Raw genomic sequence first — 17,322 nt, 5'->3', positions numbered from 1 at the left:
AGTTTTTTTTTTTTTTTTTTTTTTTTGAAGAAATGTTTGTTATTGTCGCACTTTTGTAAACTTCAGAAAAAATGAGTAGACTGTAGTGCAATGAACTTGTTAACTAGAGCGGCTGTTATTAAAAGAAAGAACAGAATTTTTGAATGGTGATGCTCAGTTGTTATGCAACTTTTATTGATAAAAACAGCTTGAATTCTTGAGTTCTCTTTATTTCATCTATAGTAGCCTATTGTTCTGTCCAAAGTCACAATGAAATAATTGAAATGTGCAACTCTGAATAGTTGTCAAATTTCAACGATTTTGGTTAGGGTGTTTTCAGTAAAATGTGATATTCATACTTACCTTTTTTTTTTGTGCATGCCTTGGGGTGGGCTGTTATTTTGCTCAGGAAGAATGTCTCGTGTTCGGAATTTCAGCTCTCATGGAGGAATGGCTAATGATGATTACTGGATCACCATGAATCGATATGATGTCAGAAACCCCCGTCAGATGGCAAGTAGGAGCAATTATTATGATTATGGCTATAGCAACCATTTTGAATTCTCAGGACAGTATAAAGAGCCGGTTGATAGGTCTATTTATGCGAGGCCTGATATCTCAAACTACATCAGGCCTCATAACTCTCAGTCCTTTAAAAGGAGGAAGTTTTCTGCTTCACGTTGGGAGGATAGTGGGAGGTACCATTGGCAGGCGCGGACATATGATCATGGACCTTCAATCTATAGCAATTTGGTCCATCCTCCTCCAAGATCCAACAATGATGTCTCTACATCTGCCAGCTGTAAAAGAGATCGCTCAATAATGGAAGATGATGAGCCTTCTTTCATGTCCAGGGATGAGATTGAGAGATGTTCACCTTCAAGAAAAGATGGTATTGACACGCTACGTGAAACACATCTGCGGTACACATATTGTGCCTTCCTTCAGAGTCTTGGTTTGCACCTTGAGTTGTAAGTAATCTAAATCTCTGATAATTACTTAGTTCAGGGAATGCACTTATTTATTATTTTACCAGTAAAATTATATTTGAGGTTTCCTCCCATTTATGGGCCTTGTGGATTGTTAACGCTAGTCATTGTTTCTTGCAGACCCCAGACTACCATTGGCACTGCAATGGTTCTATGCCATCGGTTTTTTGTTCGAAGATCACATGCTTGTCATGATAGATTTGTAAGTTCTTTTGTGTAAAGGCTTGTAAGTGTCTAGAAGAGTAATGTTTACATTCATTACTCTTGAAATATAGTTAACTTCTAGATTCTATGTTTGTTTTGTGTAAAGGCTTGCCAGTGTCTAGAAGAGTAATGTTTACATTCATTACTCTTGAAATATAATTAACTTTTAGATTTTATGTTTGATGCAGATTAAACTTGTAAATTTATGGATCGATGTCTCTGTTAATGAAATTCCTTTGGAGAGAGTAGTTCTTTATGCTGCCTACATTTGTTGCTGTAGTCAATGATAGATTTGAGAAATTTTCTACTATTTTCTCCTCTTCTCATTCACTCTCTTCTGTTTTATCTATATCCCTATGTGGATCAGAAGTGCTTATTTGATGATCTTTGTCTTTTCTCATCCAATTTTAGCAGAAATCATAGAGTATACCAATCTAGTGTTCATGTTGATTGTATCAACTTATTATGCACCCTTGTTGCATGAGGTAATTATTTTGCATTAATTGGTTCATTTTGTTTACACACCACTGTTTCAGTTGATTGCCACTTCTGCACTCTTCCTTGCTGCAAAATCCGAGGAGACACCACGACCTTTGAACAATGTCTTGCGAGCTTCATCTGAAATTCTGCACAAACAGGATTTTAATCTCTTGTCTTACAAGCTTCCTGTTGTAAGTATCCTCCGAACTTTTAATTGTCTATTATATTTTCTTGCTTACCGTGCACGTAGCTTGTTCTTCGTGAAGTTTTTGTTTTTGTTTTTGTTTTTTTTTTTTTACAAAGATATGCTAGAATACAATCACATGATTTCTGAGGATAAAAAACCTTCATTTCCTCTTTTTCACCAATGTCCATATGTTTTTGTTCATCCGATTGGGTTTCAATATGACAAGTGGTTGGACTATAATAATAATAGTCCTGATAAATCGTTAAGAGTGTGATAATCACGAAACTATAGTTCTTATCAAAATCACTATACTGTTGCTTAGATACTAATCAATTTTGTTCATGGTTCTTTTTTCTTTGCAAATTATAAATACAATTGTAATGACATCTTAGTATGCATCTTGAACAGGATTGGTTTGAACAATATCGTGAAAGAGTAACAGAAGCTGAGCAATTGATACTGACTACTCTAAACTTTGAACTCAACGTTCAACATCCCTATGCTCCTCTTATGTCTGTTCTTAATAAGATAGGTCTTTCACAGTCCATGTTGGTGAATCTTGCACTGAACTTGATCAGTGAAGGGTAAGTTCATCACTTTATTTATTCCACCTGTCCATTTGATTTTAAGAAAATTTACAGGCAATATGTTTGTACCTGCAAGATAGAGATCTTTCAATTTATTGCTTCTCTGCAATTATTTTGTCCTTGCAACTGCTTACAGTAATCTTTCTGGATTGTCTAGTCTATTTAGCAAGCATGTCCTTGCAATTGTGAAAAGTAGGTCAATGATGTAACATTAAGAATTAGATTTGGGATATGTGGGTGCAAGAACCTCAATGGAATGACAAATTTCTTGAATTTTGGCGTTCATTGTGGCACAAAAGAGGATGATGCACTGGTGATCTTCTTTCCCCTCTAGGGATCAAAATGGTGTGTTACTTGTGTCAATTATTTTTTTGTTAGAACAAGCTACACTTGCACATTTATCCTACTGTGGATTATTGATTCTTCTGGCGTGCATATAATTTGCAGGATCTATGCTAGCATGCTCGCCTATTTGATATACTTATCTGGCGGATTGATATGCTGTTCTTCGAAACTTATGTTTTACAAGTGAAGTAAATTTAACCATGAATAAGCCCCATCGACTTGGTACTTGGTGCTAATGATTGCCAATGAGCCTACTGGATCACTTTCTATCCTTTCTTAACAAGAATATATAGTTTTCCTCCTCTCCCTGGAGCGTGCTCTCTAGGCCGCCATTAATTTGCCTTACCTTGAAAGAAATGGAGTCATTTCCTTATGAACTTTTTGACTCAGAAAGGCCTTTGTGTGGAATTGAATCTGCTATCCATTACCTTTATAACCTAGAGAACTGCTGCCAATGATTTTTGCTTTGTTCTTATTTCCCAATGACGGATGGTCGAGTCTGGTAGAAAATTTTTTCTGATCAACCTCTTTGGATGAACATCTATCTAGCACAGAATAAGTCACAATATGGATTTAGATCTATTATAAAAAAAAATTGGTCTTTCTTTTCAAGATTCAAGTGGTCCATATGACTCAAATATCATGTCTAGTCACCAGGTTCTTGATGTTCCATTAGCATGCATACAAGTAAGCAGCCCTTCAGTTGAAAACTTAAATTTGGGCCTACGTATGTTTGTAAGTTGTTTATTTTCTGATTGCTGTCTATGCTTGGTGAATTATCATTTGGTATTTTCTGTTAATCATTTTGAGTCGGGGAGGGTTGAACTTAAAATGTGGCGTTACTATAACTGGTTCAGGATTGGCTGATTCAGACAGGGATATGGGTTATCTTGATAGGCACGGAAAGTAAATTGTGGAAGATCATCAAAAAATTAAAATAAAATGATTTTGGGTCTCCCCCTCCCACGGAGAGAATATAAAATGCATGCAATTCTTATATAGGCGGCCAGCAGGTTCTTTTCAATTACTTTGTATGCCTCATTTTCCCTTTTATCCCATCCTTGATTGACAGATATGTAACTGAAACCTTTTGAACTTTATTTTTTTGAAGATGATGTTTTTTTTTTCTGTCGTTTGTGTTTTGTTTCCATCACAGTAAAACCTTAAGTTTTGTTGTTTCACACAAATGATGTAATACAATTATCTTGGAATGGTTTGCTTTTGAAATTTATTTGCTGATCTGTAAAATTTTTATGGGTTTTTTTTTCTCCCTCTTCTCGTAGAAGTTCCATTCATTGCACTTTCACATCTTCTTTTTTGGTGTAATCTTGCTCCTGCTTTCGGTCATTCATCTTTTAAAATCATGTAAATATCTACCTCTCTTAGCAATTTTGGAATGTTTAAGAAACCATGGTTTTTTAAACTCTGTTAACAATCATCATGTTGATGGACTTTCAACTTATCTGTCTTTTTTTTTTTTTTTTTTTTTTTTTTTTTTTTTTTTTTTTTTTTTGCTCGTTATCAAATAAATACGGTTCGCTTGATATTTGGCTTCCCTGGATTTTGTAAGCTATTAAAATTTTGAAAGTTTTGTAACTTTGTTTCAATCTCCCTCATTTTGTTTCCTATGAAGGACTTAACTCCCCTATCTCTATTTGGCTTTTATTTTTATTAGCCTATTCTGTTATTCATGGCCGTGAAACTTTTTAATGTATGTTGTAAAAATCAAGCACTGTTCTGTAGTTGTAAAGATGTATGTCTGGCCTATTTCATCTTGCAATGCCTAGTGGATGCTTCATTATTTGAATGAATCTGTAATTTTCTTTGTTCTGATTTATATATCGACCTGTCATTTTATATGTTATGATTTTAGGAAATCCCGAAGGTGTAAACTTTTGAAATATTCAGTGAGATCAAGGTTTTGCATTCAATTTGTTGAACTTAGAAATTGTGAATTATAATTCCACTCAGGTGATATTTGTTTCAATTTATGTCATCATTAGAATCACGATCATCAAATAAATGTGATCTGCTTGCTTGTCTAAAGGTAGCATTGTCCATAGAAACTCCACCTTCTCCCGCCCACCCACCAAAATAGAGAAAAACAATGTCCTACCCCCAAAACTGAGCAAAATTATCTTTAAGTTACAAACATTACAATAGATGCAACTTTCCATGGAAAGGCAGTTTTGTCAGTTGAAACCATGTCCTGGCCTAAAGACTCAGAGCAAATTGCCTTAAATCAGAGCAACTTTCCATAAATCCGAGCTCTTCACTACAGAGTACTGACAAAACAACTCATGCTGATAACAGAAAAATGTAATGAACAGTCCAGTATATCTTTATATACGCACATGCAATATATGTGTGTGTGGAACATTTATATTTTCTTCTCATGTGTATTTTGTACAACGGTGGGAATTTTGGGTTGTATCTGTAAGTGGGGTTAGCTTGCATGCTTTCAAGCACGATGAGATGAGAGTGCTTGATGACTATCCAGTCCAGATCAACATTTACGTCATTTAGAGCTGAAGATGGTGGGTTGCTTTGAGAAGTTTGATTGTTTGCAATATGCCACAACATCCTGTCTTTTAGTTTGTGTTGCATTAGTCTCTGGAATCAAAAGCCTCTGCTGCCAAATTTACCTGGGAGTTTGATGTATTCTGTGTATGGGGTTTAACATATATCATATGATAATGATATTATCGGCAATCTTCCAGAGATTCTTGGAAATATTCTACCTGAGTTGCTGCTTTTTAGTTGGTAAGAAAAAACAATTTACTTTTATTCATTTGAAGTGAATGCTTGAAAGTTACTTTGCTCCTACTCTTAGTTTTTATTGTTATATACAATTGTGTATTTGGAGCTGATGTATTTTTTTGTTTTGAAGTACTGTTAGACATTGCCATCCTATTTAGTAATGGACTCAGATGGTTTGTTTAACTGTTTGATGCGTTCTTCAACAAGTGATGGTGGTAGTGGCAGTTGTATGGAAGGCTGATATGTGGTTTTTTTAGGCTAAGGAGCTCACTCTGGCTTCAGTTTAAGCCCCATCAGATAGCTGCTGGAGCTGCATATCTGTCTGCCAAGCTACTGCATGTGGATTTTGCTCCTTATCAAAATATCTTGCAAGAGTTCCAAGCAACGCCTGCTATTCTCCAAGGTACCTTGAAGAACTTCTGAATATTTTCTCACGTCCTATTATGTGATTGCTTTAAAAATTAAGATAACACTAACCATTTCTTCATTTTATTTTCACTCCTAAAATCGTGTGTTCAAGTCCTAGCCACGTTTATAGAGCAAAAAGTAGGTCTTGTTTGAGATATCATCTTTTTAGTTCAATATGTTTTTATTATTGAAAGATGTTTTCTATAGTTATGATCAGAGTTCAAGATTATATTGTAGTTGGAAATGATAACTTACAAGTGGGATTTTAGTAGAGCAAATTTAATTTTGAGAATAAACATATGATCCATGGAAATAAGCTATTGAAAAGTAAGAGAAATTCTCTTAGAAAGATAAGTTACTACCCATATTTGTTGTAGAAAACAGAATATTAGTTTTGAAAACAATCTCTTGAGCCCAACCTCTGGGCATGGGCTTTGAAAGGATAGGGGTGTGTTTTTGCCAGGCTTGTTGTAAGAATTTTGTGGTTATAATTCTTGTTTTACTTACTCAGGGGCTTGTTTTAGAATCTCAATGTTTGTCTTTGAAAAGAAGCTCCCAAGTTATGACGTGGTTTGTTTTTCACTCATGCTAAAATGCAGATGTGGCCCAGCAGTTGATGGAGCTTTTCTAAAGTGAAAGCTCGATAATGATGAAGCTTTTAGTCTGGTGAAATGATGTGCAATGATGGGTAAACATAACATATTTATGATTTAACATGAATCCTGACAGTCTTAAATGGTTAAATCCTGACAGTTTCCTTAGGTTATGTAGTGACTGTTGGTAGTTTTAACATGAATGGTTCTCAATTCATTTCCATGTGCAAAACAGTGGTTTAGAAGTACCGTAGGAAGACCTGTACTCAATTGGCGAACGGATGGTTATGTTATACAAAATGGCTCGCTTCTGATCTGCTCTGCTCTCTCCTTTAAATGTCATTGCCTTTTGATTCCTTTTTTTATTTATAGTCGTTCCGTCGTACATCTATTCCATAATGTTAGAATAGTTGATCCGCAGATATTCTCTTTTTTGGGCTTTCCCTTTCAAGCTCCTTCTCATGGTTTTAAAATGTGTCTTCTAGGGAAAAGTTTTCACATCTAGAGAATGTTTTGTTTTCCTCTTCAACCGATGTAAGATCTCACAATCCACCTCTTTTGGTGCTCATAGTCCCCGTTGACATTGATACCATTTGTAACAGCTCAAACTTCACTAACTTCTTTGAGTTTTTCCTTCTAGGCTTTTCCTTTAAAACTCGTCTATTTGGGAGATGTTTTTACACCTTTATATACTTTGGTATATGTTTTCAAAATCTTAGTAATGCATTCTCTCCTCCGTAACTTCTCCATAAAAGTTATCACATGTACTAAAAGTGCAGCTCAAATAAATTTACCACAGTGTTCCTTTAAACAAAGTAAAACGTTACACAATAAGATGATGATAGTTGATAGGTTGACTATGCCTAGGGAATATAGGTACAACCTTCTAATGATGGTGTTGGAAAATCATCAAATTTTGCATTGAACTCAGTAGAGGAAGTGCGTTTTGCAAGCTAAACCTTGGCAATTACAAACCCAAATTCCAGGGGAAAAACCTCCTCCTTGTTGAATGGATGTTTTTCTCTTTTAACTCTTAGATTTTGATTTGGAATTTACTGAAAAATATTAATCATTTTGACTAGCATATCCGACACTACATGACAACGCCCTCTTTGAATTCTTTATTCTAAGATAACGAGTTGCATTCATAAACAACTTGATCCCTTTAAATAACGAGTTAACGTCATAGTGGAACTTTAATGAAATTGTTGAACTAAAGAAAAAAAGACTCATTAAATAGCGGTCTCCAAACTAAAGTCGTAGTTGATGCAAGACGATTTTATTTTATCATCGGTTTAAATGGTTTTTATTTTTGAATTTTCAAAAGATCTAATTTAGTCCACAGACTCAATAAATACATTTAAAATTAACCATCTGGCTATTATATTGCCACCTATGTTCACTTACTTAAACCTCTGTCTCAAGTAGTTTCATTGAGTGGGTAGCATCCTTTGTTAAAAGCAAAATAAAGGTAGTGGGCCAAAATAGAGGTCTATTTTGATGATATAGAAACACGGGTTTAAAGATGTACGAGCTAGTTTAATTTCACTTATTGTTTTCTCAAAATTATAGGGTTGATCTTCTTGACACAAAATTGTAATGAATACCGAAAATTTAATGTATGTATTAGACACATTTTAATATTCAATAACGTCTTGCATCAACTCTCACACGTGTAAGCATCTTCAAATCGTCAAACTTAAATGTTTGACCAATTTCAATGACATCCACTAATTTTTTTAAGCAATTTTTTGATCGTTGAATTTTAAATATGATTTTTTTTTTATAAAAATAATAAAAAATTTACGAAATTTCAATTTTTTTTTTAAAAAATTGTTTAATAAAATTCCGAAATCTTAGAACATCTAATAAATTTACGAAATTTCAACTGCGTATTTATATTATCTCATCATATTGAAAATTAGTTAAAACAAAATTGAAAAAATGGAAAATGGATGGAACACTTTAATATGTAAAAATAAAAATAAAAATTGACCAATGATTCAAAGCAGTGGAGAACAGAATTCTTTATCGGTGGTGAGTTGTTTGATTTTTAGTTTATGCCAAATCTTAGTTCTCAAATCTAATTTTTACTTCATTTTGAGTCGATTGAACGCAAGGATTCAGCCATCCACAGACATACTTGAATCCCCAAGTTCTTCAGCTTCAATCTCCTTTATAAGGATCCTGATTCGAGATTTTCAGGGGGTTCTTTCCTCTGGATTTCCTACTTTTTCGTTTTTAAACCCGTCCCATTATTTTGCGGCTGTCCCCGATTTTCAATCCGTAGTAAATTTCGAGTTTTTGAGTCTGATCGTACTCAAAATTAGGGTTCATTTGAGCTGTTTTTGGATTGGATCTTAGTCGATAGACCATGCTGTCGAATCAGCTGCAGAATGGGATGGATAGAGCAAAAAGCATGTGGTCTCGTCTTCCGGACACCGATGAAAATGAGGACGACCTCGTTAGCTTCTTGAAGAAGAACGATGGGGGCGGCGTCGAAAGCCTTGATTACGAGGTCATCGAGAATTATGCTTACTGGGATGAACAGGTACTTTCATTCTGGTCTGTTTCTGGTGATCTTTGAGTTTTAATTTCAAGGTTGGGCCTGCATTTATCTTGGATTACTTCAATTGTTCTTGTGATCTGTTGGAAAATAATTCTTTACTATGAAATGGGGCTTCGGCGGATGCTGTTTTTATGCTTCTCACGATGTGTTTTTGGTGTTCTGTAGGCGCAAAGAGGAAGATTATTTGTTGGCTATAGTGTGGTAGTTAAGTGGCTGTATGCTTTGTTCATTGGCATTGGTATGATGACAACTTCCCTTTACCTGAACAAAAACTCCATGTTTACAAAGTGCATACATTTTGTTTATAACGCATAATATGTTATCTGTCCATAAATTATCGATAAAATAAGTGATTTGTGTGGGTAATACGATCCTTAGTTTAGTTGTGACATCTTGATCGAGGTTATATCGTGATGTTTAGTAGTTGTTGATAAATGGAGTGAACTAGAAGGCGTTCGAACTGAAAGCATTGGACATTTCATGGTTTTCTTTTTGCATAATTTAATTAGATGGTGTAAAGCATATGGTTGTTTTTCTTGTTGTGTCTAGTTAACGACTTCTCTTGGCTGCATCCAGGCACAGGATTGGCTGCAGTTTTCATAAATATGGCTGTTGAGAACTTTGCTGGCTGGAAATTTTCATTGACATTTGCTCTAATTCAGAAGTCATATGTGGCTGGTTTTATAGTATACTTAGCCATCAACTTGGGTCTAGTGTTTTCATCTGTATATATAGTCACTCATTTTGCTCCTGCAGCAGCTGGATCTGGCATACCTGAAATCAAGGGTTATTTGAATGGTATGTCATATTATTGATGGCTCTTCGCTTCCATCCTCCCTCGGAAAAATTAAAACACATTGTTTTTGGGCATTTGAAAGTATCTCTTTTGTTCTAATGAACAGGAATTGACATTCATGGTGTCCTTTTCTTCAGAACCTTAATCGGAAAGGTACCGTTGTACCCTACTCCTCTTTGCTGGAAATTTCTGCAGATATGTTCTTAAAAGTTTTCTCATTTTTTTTTTTTTCTTTTCATAATCTTGGTATATGTCAGATATTTGGAAGCATTGGTTCAGTGGGAGGTGGATTGGCTTTAGGCAAAGAAGGACCGCTTGTACATACAGGCGCCTGTATTGCTTCTTTGCTAGGACAAGTAAGCCTGCATGAATTTCTTGTCGTAATATTCTTATGACAATCAATATCTTCACAATCCATTGAGAAAGTAGATTTTATTAATCCATGTTTGATTCAACTTGGTTCGTATTTTCATTTGTCTATTAATGTTTATGTCCCAATTACGGCCGAAGTTGTATTGTTATTCCATACTTGTCTTAAACTTTGGTGTCGTGGCTGTTTGGTATCCATTTGATATTGAGACTCATTATTCAATACTTTAATTCATGATGTTCAAGTCTCCTGACTTGGTTGATCTATGGAAATGAAATATGTCCGCGTGCACCTACATACCGTCAGTGTTTGTGAGATCCCATGTCAGTTGCGGAGGAGAATGAAACACCCTTTATAAGGGTGTGAAAACCTCTCCTTGGCAGACGCGTTTTATAAACCTTGAGGGAAATCCAAAAGGGAAAGCCCAGATAGGACAATATCTGCGGTGGGCTTGGGTTGTTACAGTTTTCTTACTTGAAAGTTGTGAAATCATTAGTGTACTTTAGCGGAATTGAGGGTAAAGTTATTATTTGCAATAGACAGATTCCGGAGTTGAATGGACAAAAATGAAGAAGTTTGGCTTCTTTTCATTTATTCCTTTTTTGGAATCCCTGCCTTTTGTGTTCATTCAAAACTCACATGTTTGTATGTAGTAGAGGGATTGACATTGGACCCTGCTAAAATCTGTGTGAATATCCAAAATAGGTCATGTCAAGTGGTTGTGACCTCATTACAGCCTTCCACCAACGTATCCTATGAGTTGAAAAGAAAAATCCTTTGAGATGAATTGTAAGTGCATGTGGTTAGTGAAAATAATGATTTCTTGTCTTTAATTTTGAAAACAGGGTGGATCTGGTAAATATCATCTAAATTCCAGGTGGTTACAAGTGTTCAAGAGTGACCGGGATCGTCGTGATCTTGTAAGTTATTTTTAGCATTTCAATTTACATTCTAGCTCTCCACTTTTCTAAATCAAGTCATGATTTAATATTACTTTCTGCATGATTTAATACACTTTGCCTAATTGTTATTTGTCTTAATTTTACATATTGGACTTTGAAGAACTTAAGCTTTTAATGGTTTTTTTTTTTTTTTCTCCTTTCTCATTTGTTTATGACTTATAGTATTAGAGGCTGTAGAGGCAAATAACCTAATTGTTCTTCCTTTTTTCGTTAACAATGAAAGGTAACATGTGGGTGTGCAGCAGGAGTTGCTGCAGCTTTTAGAGCTCCAGTTGGTGGTGTATTATTTGCACTGGAAGAAGTAACATCTTGGTAAACACATTTCTTCCTCTCAACATGCTTGAAGGCTGATTCATGTGGTGATAGAATGTTTCTTTCCTCTTTCTCTGTTGATTTATGAGCAAAATAATCTTTTGATATCGTTGTAGTTCGGGTTGGAGTCAAAACACCTGCAGGGTGAAAAGGAATAATTTATTAATCTACAGGGGTTAGGTTGTTAGTTCTGGAACTATAGGGACAATTGAAAAAAAAAAAAAAAGACTAACCCAATCTATTTGAATTTTGTATTTGACATTGAAGGTGGAAGAGTCAACTTTTGTGGCGTGTGTTTTTTACGTCTGCTGTGGTGGCTGTTGTGGTGCGTGCAGCGATGGGATGGTGTAAGAGTGGGAAGTGTGGCCATTTTGGTTCTGGTGGTTTCATAATATGGGACATATCAGAGTAAGGTTTATAATCTATTCATGCCTTCTATGCCTATGTCTCCTTTGAATTTTTAGCTGCTAATGGTTATACTCTTAGTGGCCAAGAGGACTACTCTTTTGGGGAGTTGTTGCCTATGACTGTGATTGGGGTTATTGGAGGCTTATTAGGTTGGTAATTTTAGTCGTACCTTTTTAGTTGGCTTAGCTAAATTTCCAATTCCAAGGATTAGGTTCTATGTTCATCCTTTTGGTTATTCGTTTAGGAGCACTATTCAACCAGCTTACTCTTTACATGACGAATTGGCGACGAAACCATTTGCACAAAAAGGGGAACCGAGTCAAGGTACGCAAAAGTTTAATGATGATTTATGTCTATTATTTCTTCATCCCAAATTACTTCAATCTTTCTCCCTTGAAAAATTTCAGATCATTGAAGCTTGTCTCATCTCAGTATTAACATCAATTATCTCGTTCGGACTACCACTTCTAAGGCAATGTACTCCATGCCCCAAATCTGATCCTGATTTGGGTAATGAATGCCCAAGGCCTCCGGGAACGTACGGGAATTATGTCAATGTAAGAATCAGTACTGCTCGTCTTTTGTTGTTATTTTGCCATTATTGTAATTTTCAATACCAACCCATATCATTTAGCTGGAGCTAGGCACACTTGAAGTTGTTTGACATAAAATCTGCCTGTTTATTACCCTTTTTTTCAGTTTTATTGTAGCAAGGGCAATGAATACAATGACCTTGCAACCATCTTCTTTAACACCCAGGTTTTTCTTTTTTCTTTGTTCAAATTTATGCTGATCTTTTCCATTTCTCTATAATATTCTTTTTTACCATAAATTTATTTTTCCAGGATGATGCCATAAGGAATTTGTTCAGTGCAAAAACGATGCATGAATTCAGTGCGCAGAGTTTATTGACCTTTCTGGTAACGTTTTTCACTTAGTTTACAGCATAACTTTCTTTGTTCACATGTTCTTATTGTTGTACTGTTTCATATTTTCATTAGCTTACTGAAAATCCCTTCATTTTAGAATTAATAAAGAATAGAATCACTAAGTTGTGCTATGTTATTAGGAACTTAATTATATGATTGTTTTACAATATTCCATCCATTCTTCTACATTTTCAGGTTATGTTTTATACTTTAGCAGTCGTGACGTTTGGTACTGCTGTACCTGCTGGTCAATTTGTTCCTGGTATAATGATTGGATCTACTTATGGACGTTTGGTTGGAAAGTTCGTGGTTAGTTTCTACAAAAAGCCGAACATTGAAGAGGGAACGTGAGTCTTTGCTTATTCTATGAATATTCTAGTTTAATAATTTAGATGTTATTGAGAGAGTGCTGACAAACATGCAAGATCAGATAAAACTATGGGAGTCATTCTCTTGTTAATAAAATTCATGGGAAATACAAGATTTTGGTGAGGCACTCTTGACCAAGTTAATAGGGTCAGGATATACAATCTTTCTCTAGCTAAATCCATTCTAGAAATAAACTGAATCCCAGTGAAAAGGAGCACAAAAGGGTAGACGAACTTTTTCGAGGGCTCATGGGGCTTACAGAAAAATACTCGATTGACAAAAATCGTAGACGAGCTTTGAAAATAAAACTTATGGTTTCGGATAACATAAATCAAAAGTTAATCATTGGCAAATAAAATCATGAAAGATCCAATCTTACTTTATGGTATCTTCATGTGATAACAATCTTTAACGTTCTTCCAAATCTTACTGGTTTTCTAGATATGCTTTGTTGGGTGCTGCATCGTTTCTAGGAGGCTCTATGCGAATGACAGTGTCTTTGTGTGTCATCATGGTTGAAATTTCAAACAATTTGAAGTTTTTACCTCTCATAATGCTTGTCCTTCTGATGTCCAAGGTAAGTCAACGTATATGTATATATATTCATGGATGCATGTGAAAGTTTCTTATTTATATAAGCACTTCAGGCTGTTGGTGATGCCTTTAATGAAGGCCTCTACGAAGAGCAAGCCCTGTTGAAGGGTATTCCGTTACTGGAATCGAGACCGAAGTACCAGATGCGGAAAATAACAGCAAAGGAGGCCTGTGGAAAAAGGGTAATCCTTGCGTATTCCTTAAACTCCTTTGGTAGCATATTGAGTACAGAGTATTATCCAGGCAATGATGTTTCATTGGAGCCCATCCGAAAGAAATATGCTGTACGAAAAGGAAAAATAAAGTTTTGCGTCGAGTATATGCATGGAGGACGATTTGTGTGGTTTAAAGTTGTGAGATCCCACGTGAGTTGGAGAGAGGAACAAAACATTCTTTATAAGAGTGTGGAAACCTCTCCTTAGAAAATGTGTTTTAAAACCGTGAGGCCGACGACGATTCGTAATGGGCCAAAGCAGACAATATCTAATAGCGGTGGGTTTGAGCTGTTACAAATGGTATCAGGGCCAGACACCAAACGGTGTACCAGCAAGGACGCTGAGCCCCCAAGGGGGGTGGATTGTGAGATCCCACATCAGTTGGAGAGGGGAACGAAGCATCATTCTTTATAAGGGTGTGGAAACTCTTCCTAGCAGACGTGTTTTAAAACCGTGAGGCTGACGGCGATACGTAATGGGCCAAAACGGACAATATCTGTTAGCAGTGTTGGCCTGTTACGAAAATAATTGAAATGAGTGGCTTACCTATAATTTTTTTTTTTTTTATATAATGTGTATAGTATTAGATTCTTCCTTACCAATACACTGTTTTCTGTATTTGTAGGTGGTCTCGTTCCCCCGTGTTGTTAAGGTTGCTGATATTGTTAGTATTTTACGGAGCAACAGACATAATGGCTTTCCTGTGAGCATACCTAAATTCTTCTTTTTCTTCTCGTCTATTAACCGATTCTTAAGGCGGTGCTTCTTCTTTGCCCCTTAGGTGATTGATTACTCTCGAAACGGAGAAACACGTGTCATTGGACTAATGCTTAGAAGGTATAGGCTGGAATTGATAACCAACCCAATCTTTTTAATGATTGAAGCATCCCAACAAGCCTTACTGTATGATTGTTGATGCAGTTACTTGTTAGGACTACTGCAGTCCAAAGTAGATTTTCAGCACAGTCCTTTGCCTTCTGATCCAAGAGGATCCATGCCAACCAGGTAAATGGATACTCGATCCGAGTCCCGAGACTATAATCGACGGGTTATCTTCACTTCTCCACCGAGTTCTGACTTTTCTTTTGGGATTTCAGGCATAATTTCAGTGAATTTGTGAAACCTGCTTCCAGTAAAGGAATTTCTATTGATGATATAAATCTTAGTTCAGAGGACTTGGAAATGTACATTGATCTACTCCCCTTTTTGAATCCATCTCCATATATTGTCCCAGAGGATATGTCTTTGACAAAGGTATTTGCTTGATTATTTTGTTTGGTTGGGAATTGTGGTTTCCGTTATCGTCGTATCTTGCATTGTCGTAGGTATATAATCTTTTCCGGCAATTGGGTCTGAGACACGCGTTTGTCGTTCCCCGTCCAGCAAATGTGGTCGGTTTGATCACTCGAAAGGATCTGTTGATAGAGGTAGTATACTCACCTTACCACGTTAAATATTTCAAAACACATCTCGACATTAATAAGATACAAACACCTCAATGCAGGATAGCGAAGATTCGGATGCTATGGAGCTACAATCGACTAGTGTAAGGTCTCTGACTCTCTATGATGCTTTACTTATCTCATAAAACGATGCATCTATTCGGACTTCCGAGATTGTAATGCGATGCTAATGCTTCCATTTAGATGGATTCTTACGATTTTAGTCACTTTAGACGCTGCCAAAACGAGTTCATCATCTAATGTGCCGAAACTGTATAATCTCTTCAAACTCAACTTATTAATCTTGTGTATCGTTACGATGGCATGGCAGAGCTCGGCGTCGAGATAGAAGAATACATACAGCGAATGGGGATGTCGAGAGCCCACTTCTTAACGGACTTTTGGTCAATAACACAGACGGCTGATGAACATCATGCAGCAGCTGCCAAGATTAATATGGTCAGATTACTACTAGTTTATGATGCTTTTCTTCATATTCCCATTAGGAAATATATTCTTTATTGTTTGCTGGCTGGGATTCCAATCCCAAACCAGGTAGATATCTAAAGAACAGAGCAGAACAGAGCATTGTATTATATCATAGATTGTAATGATAAGAGTTGGCTTAGTTTATTTTGTTTATGAAAATGTGTTGGATTCACCAATTTTCATTATTTCCAAAGAACAAAAGCTTCAAACTTACGAAAACGTATGTATAGACGACGTAAAAAGAAACCTCGATGACGAACTATCACTACAAAATGGCTGAAATTTGTTGTACAAAAAAGACTGCAACTTATTGAAGGGAAGGGCTTGGCCAGTGCCCGTTTAAGCGATCGCTAGAACGGATAAGGCCGAAAGCAATAGCCAAAAGCCAGTGCCGAGGCGCAGGGCAGTGGCTTTTGGTGCTTGTGCGGCGGGTGTATGTGCGAGGGGGACAGCCGGGGAGGCCAAGGCGGAGGGCTCTGGGGCGACGGTGGTGGAAGCAAGGCGTTGGACATTAATGTCGACCTTCTGGCCCGCCTGGCAGTGGCCAGGAACGCCGCAGAGGAAAAAGTGATGGCCTCTGGTTTGAATGGTGATGGTGTCGTTGCCGGAAGAGTGAGTCTCTATGGGGTCTGAGACATTGCATGATTTGTACATCCCATGCGTCACTCTCATTACATTGTGGAACTTGGCGTTGTACTCAAATACTGAAAAAAAAAAAACAAAATCATCACTTCAATCATTTCTTAAAAACCCGTAAATTATTTGATGAGATCGCTATAATGAACCCGTCTAACTATAGTTATACCGACTAAAAACTCATACAAATTCAATTTATTGGAATTCAAAAATCAAATTTACATTAAAATTCTCACTAATTTACAAGTTTAGAAGTTTAGTTATTACAACTTTCCATGTAAAATAAGCTTTTAAAATCTCAAAAATTGAAAATTCAATATCTTATTATATTCAAAATTAATTTTATGTCTAATAATTTCGTTAATTATTTTTTAAATGATATTTTTTTTACCTGATTTTTGAAGTTTCTAAAAATGAAATTTAAGAAAATCATAGGCAAAAATGAAATAAAACAAAATATATTTTTGAGTTAATTTTGAATTTTAAAGGAATTAAAAAAATTAAAAAAGGAAATGAAGAAGGTTTGTGGGAATTATATTATTTTAAATTTGTGAAGTGGTGTAAATCATTATGAAGGCTTGAGTGAGTGGGTGGAAAAGCAGGTACATAATGGGCCTTGTAGGGCCCATTATGTGTGGCCCACTATCACATGCTTCCAGCCCACCTAATTCCTTTTTTTTTTTTTTTTTTTTTTTTTTT

The 17,322-nt window shown here is 35.9% G+C and overlaps 3 protein-coding genes across 8 annotated transcripts in view; 2 read left to right on the top strand and 1 right to left on the bottom strand.

Moving 5' to 3' along the window:
- Positions 1 to 6,849, top strand: part of LOC111498908 (cyclin-T1-3-like) — an 8,030-nt gene extending 1,181 nt beyond the window's left edge. Inside the window, exons 2-7 of one of the 5 annotated variants that reach the window (XR_002720877.1) lie at positions 389 to 950; positions 1,089 to 1,170; positions 1,709 to 1,843; positions 2,248 to 2,423; positions 2,584 to 2,771; positions 2,874 to 4,278. Coding sequence is in view for 4 of the 5 variants with exons in the window: in XM_023150262.1 (XP_023006030.1) it covers positions 394 to 950; positions 1,089 to 1,170; positions 1,709 to 1,843; positions 2,248 to 2,423; positions 5,789 to 5,934; positions 6,539 to 6,570 (1,128 nt within the window). In the remaining variant the exon portion in view is untranslated. Of the gene's footprint in view, positions 1 to 388; positions 951 to 1,088; positions 1,171 to 1,708; positions 1,844 to 2,247; positions 2,424 to 2,583; positions 4,279 to 5,788; positions 5,935 to 6,538 lie in introns of those variants that run through there. The other 4 variants (XM_023150262.1, XM_023150263.1, XM_023150264.1 and 1 more) reach the window with 4 other exon arrangements.
- Positions 6,850 to 8,496: 1,647 nt separating this feature from the next.
- Positions 8,497 to 16,138, top strand: LOC111498958 (chloride channel protein CLC-d). 2 transcript variants are annotated; one of them, XM_023150354.1, is made up of 24 exons: positions 8,497 to 8,569; positions 8,922 to 9,083; positions 9,267 to 9,339; positions 9,678 to 9,899; positions 10,004 to 10,050; positions 10,155 to 10,253; positions 11,113 to 11,187; positions 11,453 to 11,541; positions 11,809 to 11,949; positions 12,028 to 12,098; positions 12,194 to 12,273; positions 12,357 to 12,506; positions 12,649 to 12,708; positions 12,795 to 12,869; positions 13,074 to 13,225; positions 13,689 to 13,824; positions 13,895 to 14,023; positions 14,682 to 14,759; positions 14,838 to 14,893; positions 14,978 to 15,061; positions 15,154 to 15,310; positions 15,382 to 15,483; positions 15,561 to 15,607; positions 15,830 to 16,138. In XM_023150354.1, the coding sequence occupies exons 1-24, from the start codon at positions 8,531 to 8,533 to the stop codon at positions 15,921 to 15,923; spliced, it is 2,418 nt and encodes an 805-aa protein (XP_023006122.1). In that variant the 5' UTR covers positions 8,497 to 8,530; the 3' UTR covers positions 15,924 to 16,138. The 2 variants fall into 2 exon arrangements, with proteins under 2 accessions (XP_023006122.1, XP_023006123.1); XM_023150355.1 differs by lacking the exon at positions 8,497 to 8,569 and having other exon boundaries at positions 8,576 to 9,083.
- Positions 16,139 to 16,190: 52 nt separating this feature from the next.
- Positions 16,191 to 17,322, bottom strand: part of LOC111498960 (mavicyanin-like) — a 2,193-nt gene continuing 1,061 nt past the window's right edge. Inside the window, exon 2 of the mRNA XM_023150357.1 lies at positions 16,191 to 16,691. Coding sequence (XP_023006125.1) covers positions 16,327 to 16,691 — 365 coding nt within the window. The 3' untranslated portion in view covers positions 16,191 to 16,326. The remainder of the gene's footprint in view (positions 16,692 to 17,322) is intronic.

Source organism: Cucurbita maxima, unplaced genomic scaffold (assembly GCF_002738345.1).
Source record: "Cucurbita maxima cultivar Rimu unplaced genomic scaffold, Cmax_1.0 Cma_Scf00026, whole genome shotgun sequence".
NCBI classification, from domain to species: Eukaryota; Viridiplantae; Streptophyta; class Magnoliopsida; order Cucurbitales; family Cucurbitaceae; genus Cucurbita; species Cucurbita maxima.
The sequence above is the reverse complement of the archived record's forward strand: the minus strand, read 5'-3'. Positions and strand labels throughout refer to the sequence as shown.

What these genes read in the sequence shown, in the direction of transcription:
- LOC111498958 (XM_023150354.1), top strand. Translation starts at nt 8,531, where the DNA reads ATGATTCAAAGCAGTGGAGAACAGAATTCTTTATCGGTG. An exon ending in TGCTTTGTTCATTGGCATTG is followed by an intron (nt 9,340 to 9,677) that starts GTATGATGACAA and finishes GGCTGCATCCAG; the next exon opens with GCACAGGATTGGCTGCAGTT. An exon ending in TCAGAACCTTAATCGGAAAG is followed by an intron (nt 10,051 to 10,154) that starts GTACCGTTGTAC and finishes GGTATATGTCAG; the next exon opens with ATATTTGGAAGCATTGGTTC.